This window comes from Sceloporus undulatus, chromosome 4, assembly GCF_019175285.1.
Source record: "Sceloporus undulatus isolate JIND9_A2432 ecotype Alabama chromosome 4, SceUnd_v1.1, whole genome shotgun sequence".
Classification (NCBI taxonomy): Eukaryota; Metazoa; Chordata; class Lepidosauria; order Squamata; family Phrynosomatidae; genus Sceloporus; species Sceloporus undulatus.
This window is the reverse complement of record NC_056525.1, coordinates 77,524,532-77,531,727: the sequence shown is the minus strand read 5'-3', so window position 1 is coordinate 77,531,727 and position 7,196 is coordinate 77,524,532. Positions and strand designations below refer to the sequence as shown.

General features: G+C 38.8%; 1 protein-coding gene across 1 annotated transcript in view; it reads left to right on the top strand.

Moving 5' to 3' along the window:
• The window catches only part of LOC121927840 (cytochrome P450 4B1-like), a 47,227-nt gene that overhangs the window by 5,834 nt on the left and 34,197 nt on the right, over window positions 1-7,196 (top strand). Inside the window, 3 exon segments of the mRNA XM_042461775.1 lie at window positions 1,040-1,387; window positions 1,389-1,409; window positions 3,732-3,873. Of these exon segments, the coding sequence (XP_042317709.1) occupies window positions 1,220-1,387; window positions 1,389-1,409; window positions 3,732-3,873 (331 nt within the window). The 5' untranslated portion in view covers window positions 1,040-1,219.

Below are 7,196 nucleotides of genomic sequence, written 5' to 3'. Positions count from 1 at the left end.
ATCTGAGGGAGAATAGAGGCTCTTTCTCTCTTTCCTAGAGGGAGTCTGGGGAGACACAGAAGAGTCTTTGCAGCCAATTTTCATTGGCTGCCCCCCCCCCCCCAAAAAAAACAGAAATGGGAACGGGGAGCAAAATAAACTGTGTCAAAATGTCTTCAATCAGGTGACAACACTTGTGATGTCTGAAGCCTACGCGCTTGATTGACAGCTTGCAGACACAAATGGGAATGGGGAGCAAATTAATCTGCTTTAAAATACAGTGATTTAAAATAAATGGGAACGAAAACAGGGTCTAAATAAATCGAGGTAATTTGCCCCTTTTCATAATGGAAACGATGGAAAAAAATTGAATTAGACTCAGAACATAATCCGAATCAGAATCGCGCCAATATAATCCGTTTTATCTGCCAAGTGGGAATGGGGCCTAAACCTTTAATCTCTACTTGTTCATAGCCTCTCAGAATTCCATACAGCTTTAAATCATTGTGTTCTCTCTTTCCATTTCTCCTGCCACTTGGCACCAGAATAATCATTTTTCCCCATTAAGAAGTGCCAGGCAGAAACGGCTGATTAAGTAAGCAAATTAGGTCTAGTTTAGAAGGAACAGTTGCTGTGTCATGCAATATTTATTATTTGTTTATTTTTAAAAATGTTTATACTGCACCTTCAACTGGACTTGTCTTTATGTTTCCAGTCATAAAATAGAATACAAAGCAATAAACAGCAACCCCATATCTATCTGGAAACTGTTTTGCAGGCTGTGACAATGGGCTGGGAAGAAGGAAGCCACCATTTTCTTCACCTAGCATGGTGTCCTCTTCCTGTGTCCTTTAGCAACATTTTGTACATTTATGTTCAGGAAGAGGCAACTAATGCTGAACTCATTGGGATTTCTGAGTAACATGCATATCCCATTAGAAGTATAGAGTGCAATATTTAATTTGTTGAACTGCCAGAACCCTGAAAACACAGGTGGTTGTTTTCTATTCTGGAAAATTGGTTAAAATATTAGTGAATGGCCTTTCTCCTTGCCTTACAGGATAGAAATCTACAGATCTCTCCAGGTGAAAGGGGAATCAGCTGACCATTTCAGCACAAACACTGACCTTCCAGAGGTGTGAGAGGAATGTCACTGGTTATTGATTTCTGAAACTCTAGCCAGAGAAATAAAAAGACATCAGCAACACTGCTCTCAGAAAAGGACAACATCTGCAGCACCATGCCTTCCATGCTGGAGACAATGGCAGGAGTCCCCTCTCCTCAATTTCTGTATCTGTTTATTGGCTTCTTCTTTATCTGTGGGCTACTGAAAGTCCTTCAGCTGTTCTGGAGGAAGAAGCAGCTGCTCAGCACCTTCAAGCATTTCCCAGGCCCTCCCAGCCATTGGTTTTTTTGGCAACAACAAAATGGTAAGAAAGATGACAAGGGAGAAGAAGTGTAGGTCCTCGCAAGCAAGAACAAGGGACATTATCCTCATTGCTCAGTGAAAGTGTGAGGTATTTTATGGTGCTCTCAACAAGGCAATGAGAACAAATTAAGAAAAACTGAATGACTATGTAGAAGAAAAATGGATGCTGTTTGCTTGGACTTGTAATATTAAGGGCCGTATATAGAGGATGTTATTTTGTAATAAGAAGCCACACAGAAGCTTGTATGTGTATGTGCTTTGCTTCCCATAGGGGAAGGCTGCTACTTTTGTATAGATACAATTTGCTAATTTGAGAGATCTTGAGAAAAAAACATAGTGCTCATTGCCTTATTTTCCTCTGGAAGTATGGAATCTCACGTGGCTTTAAAATTTCATGTTGAGGTATTTTGTTGAATTAAGAGACACCGTAAACCTGCATGAATGTGGCATTTATTAAGGATGCTTTGCATCCTTGACAGGAAGAAGAAAGAAGGGAGCACTGAATTATGGTCATAAAAAACAGTAGTTAAAGTGATCAGGTGCAAAGGGGATGGGGGCTATGCTGGCAGTCGGCCCGTCTTATACACAGATTTTTTATACATGGGTTCAAGCATCCATGGTTTGAAAATGTTCAAAAAAAGTATAAATTTAAAATTTCAAACCTTGATTTTCCATTATTTATAAGGGACACCATTTTGCTATGTTATTATATTTAATGGGACTTGAGCATGCATGGATTTTGTTATACACGGGGGATCTTGGAACCAAACCCCAGCATATAACAAGGGTCCGCTGTACTTCATTAGCCAAAATCTTCTCTTTTGTAGAAGTGTTAGTAATACAGGAGATCTGTTCTCTTTGTAATCAGACAAGGCCTCTGCCTGTCATAATTCAGCTAGAGTAGTCCAGACACATTTCAGGGTGCTGTTGTATTAATGAGGTTTTTAAGCATCAAGAGAATTGTGATTGGAAATACAGTGCAAACATGTGAAACAGAGTGAATTCTATGATTGTCCACCAAACAATGGTATGGATTGTTCATCATACTGAAAATAGGTTGTCATCTTTCTTCCATGCTTATGTTTCTGTAAACATTGTTTCTATTGGTAAACATTGAATTTGGGTAAAGATTTTCTTTTTTCATTATCCTCAAACAAAAAAAGCCTTTTCACAAATATTTCCCCCCAATATGTTTTTCCAATGAGCAGTAGCAAAACAAGGAAAAAACAAAGTTAGTAATCCCATTCATATGAAGCAAATTCAGTGTTTTTGACAGGACAAGATGAAGAATTGATGTTACACTCAGCTATTGAGTTGAAGACACCTAAAAGCACTATCAGTTTTTAATTTCTCCATCATTGTCTCCTCCTCCTCCTCTTTCAGTAATATCTTGTGTGGGATCTCATGATCTGAGGTCTTAACAGGCAGTATACTGCTTATCTTATCTTATCGTCACCTTGAACATTGCTCTGCCTCTTATGTACCTGGCATTAGTGTTTGATTGAAATAATAGACATTGTGTAACCTTCTAGCATGGGCATCATCAGGAAAACACAATTCAATTTCTGAATGTTCCAAGTTTGTTTGTAGGAATGCCTGCTTTCCTTTTGTTCAGTAGTGGAAATACTAAGAAGACAGATGATCTTTCTCCTCTTCCTTGAGCAGTATTCCCACGAATAAAAAGTGGCCCTAGAATTCTTCTTTATTCGTGCAATAATTGTAGGATAATTGTGATATCATGGAACCTAATTTTATTCAATGTAGATAAATTTAACTAACTTTCTAACTCATATCTTTCACTTTTACCTAGTACTATCTTTTGGATTGGGAACCACTGTTTCTGTCCAATGAACTAAATTGTACTGGATTTTAATAGTTTTTACATCATAGGATCTTAGGTGCAATAAGGTAATTTTGGATGTAGGATGTAACAGTCTAATGGAAGGGGGACCACTCTATAGAGAATCAGTAACATTACTTCTCTTGCTTAAAAACATAATTAGCAAGTCTTGTTATATTTAGGGGCCCTGATTTTTTTTTTCTGTTAGTAAGAGTCCTTGATTTCTGCTCCCAGATTCTATCTTTAATTCATCACTTATTAGTATTTAGATAGTATTTGTGTTGCAATGGAATGGAGAACATGAAAATGTCTCTCTTGGCTTGTACTCACAGAACAGATTTTCATGGACTACATAAAAATCCCATTTTGAACACTAATCTGCATAAACATGCAAACTTCTCTTTGTAAAATATTGTAAAACAATATTTACATAATCAGGAAATAATTTATGATATATTTTCTCCTTCTACTCTATCATTGCAGGTCATTCAAGGCAATGAACTCAATAAGATCTTGGAATGGGCAGGAAAATATCCCTATGCCTATCCTAGGTGGTTTAGTGGCTTTGCAGCTATCTTGATTGTCAACCATCCAGATTATGCCAAAACTATATTTGGCCGTGCAGGTGAGCATATTGAATCTGTCAAATTCACCTTACTAATACTCTGACAATGCAACCCCAACTCATCATCTTGGAGCATTAGCAGGGAGGGACTTAAACTTACTATTATTTAGAGAAGATTCACTCATTACTGATATGCTGTAAGCTTGTATTTCTGTGTAAAATAGATTTTTCTGCAATGCTTTCTCCACTCTACATAGGTTATTTTTGTTGGAACTGTTAAGGGTTAAAATCCAGCTAACATTAAATGTTTAGATGTGTGGTGACCATAAGCATTCAGCACACGGAGGACGAAGATAACAAGCCACAGCTGTTGCTCATAGGTACAAGGTCATTCTGCTGCCTGCATGCAGCAAGCCAAAGATGAAAATGTATCTGATTAGACAAAGGGACAATTTTCTGTGTGGGACAGGAAGAGGCTGAGTTTGTGAGACCACATGGTTTGGTGTCTATATAAACTCAGGGACTTCCGGTAATTGTTGTGGGTTTGTAGAGAGGAGTTGGTTGTGAGTTCTGTATAGTAGTGTTGGTTATTTGGTTGCACTGTGTAAATAAAGATAGGCACTTTCAGGAGCTTGGTTTCTCTGGTCGTTAATCAGCAGAAGCCTGGCAGTGAGCCTGAAGAGTTCTTGTCAGTACCTGCATTCCATCATTGCTGGAAGACAGCCATCTGCTGTTGTCTTCGCTGAGGGCTGTGAACACGTTTCTAAAATTGTCAGCTACTCTGCTATACTCTGACAGGAACTACCCATTAAAGCAATTGTTTGATGTGTGGGACCAACAGAGATTTTCCCCTCCAATGTGCCAGGGACTGGCACCATATTTGTACACCCCGAGTATAGTAAGTAAATAAATGTATTTGTGTAGCATATGCCATTACAAACATCAATCCGCCGAAACAAATGTAACATCAATACATTGTAAAAATCCATAAAAGCATAAAAAATAGTAAACTAAAACATCAAACACATCAAATACCTTATAAAATAATACATTGTTTACAAAGTTAAAATCATCTTTAAAACAGAATAACGCAGAGAAAGTCAAAGACAAAAATGAGGGCTCAGATAAATCTAGATAGGCGTAAGAACCAAATACACTGAGACTATATATGGTTGAATTACAGAGCTGGGAATATTCAGGGATAGTAGAGATTCAGATCTCTCCTGTAACCCAACCATTGTTTTTACAGTGCTTCCTCCTTATGATTGGTGCTTTAAAAGCAAAATAGGTTACCTTTTCAGAGATACTTGTTTTGGTGTCCTCTAATAACAAAATGATTAAATATAAATCAGAGTCATAGTTGTTTGCTACCAACCCTAATTCTTTGTATAGGGCATTTTTTATATATTTATAAATTGGACACTCCAGTCGGTAATGAGATAGGTTGTCAACTGTGTTGAAACCACATGGGCAAACTCTTTCTTCCCACATGGTCCTTTGATAGCGCCCTTGTACCACATCCATGGTCACAGACTGACAGCGTAGGGCTGTGAAGGCATATCTCTGAAGTTAGTTATATTATTTAGGTATTGTGGGTAGCTTGTTTGGAAAGGGAGTTTGGCATACCAAGGAACACATTTTGATAGGTGAACAGAGGTAGAATCTAACTGAAAGTTGTAAAATTTCTTGATTCCAGGAAAAAAATGTTTTGCTTTGAAATTCCAACATTTCTTTGAAACCAATCAATACAAGAACTGTTCCTATCTCTTTAGTAAGTTTCAGCCAGTATTTAATTGCTTGAACCTGAGTAATGGCCTTTACAGTACAGAGCCAATTTTCCAACCAAAGGATAGAGGTCTCACTTCCGTTGAGCAGACCCAAAATTGCTTGTAAGTTGCCAGCCTGGAAATTAAACAATGGGTGTCATCTTGTTATGGATGACATTATAACTGAACTGGGACACGACTGTTCAATTGTGACAGATACTAGATGTAGTGGTAACAACTCTATATGACCTAATGAGGAATTAGGAACAAATTATCCCCCTCAATATTGCAAGCAGCTGAAGAAATCTGACGAGTCAACACTGCCTAAAAGTTTACAGTAGCCCCCAATAACTAATCTAGCCACTACCTCAAATTCCCACTTTGAGTTGCTTTCATGGAATGTGGCTGGTCTCGCAAAGAAGCTGCATGTATGTACAGCACTGTGTAAATTTACAGCACTTTATAAATAAAGGATAATAATAATAATAATAATAATAATAATAATAATAATAATAATAGAGCCATAAGTTTGCAGGAGACTTGGATCTGCTCTCATCAAACTGATGTTAGCCTTGCAGGCTATAAACACTGGGTGAAACCAGCTTGTAAATTGATAAAATTTGGTTGGCCAGGTTGAGAACTAATCACTTACATAGCTGACAAATATAATTCCTGATGTGTAGAGATAACTGTAACCTACCCAAATTTTCAATGCATTAACATAAGGAATTCAAATATCAAACATAACATCTACCTGATAAATATTTACATTCCTCCTAAGAGTTCAAAATATAATTCTGGCTGTGCTTGGGGGGATCTGGAGTCCCTGAGTATAACTGTTTTTTTCTTTCCTGGAAACTTGCTGTTCACAGTCCATAGAGTAGCACTGTTCTAAACTCCAACGGCATGTACAGTATTACATTTTCTTCCTTGGCTTCTCTTGTTAAGACAAAACAACTTGGATCCTACTATTATGCAAAGTGACAGTATCTGAGGGTAGGGGACCAGGAACAAGATGTTGTTGGAGCTGTGTGTATTCTGTGTCTTATTCTGTGCCATTTAAACTAGCCAGTTGATCTTGGGTACACAACAAAATACAGCCCTGGCAGCAGCACTGAAGCAAAATTCAGAAGTAAAACTCTGCTCTAGTTCTGTAAATATGAGAGAAGAGATGCTTCAGGTAGCAAAATGATTTAAGTCAACCCTAAGTAAGCATGTTATGTCCAGATCACCACTGAGATAGCGGAGCCCAGAACTTAAAAGCGTAGTCAGCTTCCCCACTGCCCCCATGCAGTGGTGTCACTAGGGGGGTGCATGGGGTGTGGACAACACCCAAAGAGGGATGACACCACTGTTCTTCAAACAGTTACCGTATATATTTGACTATAAGTTGAGAAATTTTTGCCCTCAAATGGTCCCCAAAATCCTGGGGTCAGTGGGGTCCTCCGACCAAGCACCCAGTTGGGGCGACACTGGGAAGGGCTCGCGTTCGCCCTGCAGCCTTCTCTCCAGCTGGCCTCCCTCCTCCTGAGAAGGGAAGCCAGCTAGAAAGAAGGCAGGGAGGGGCGCTCAGCCTTCTCTCCAGCTGGCCTCCCTCCTCCTGAGAAGGGAAGCCAG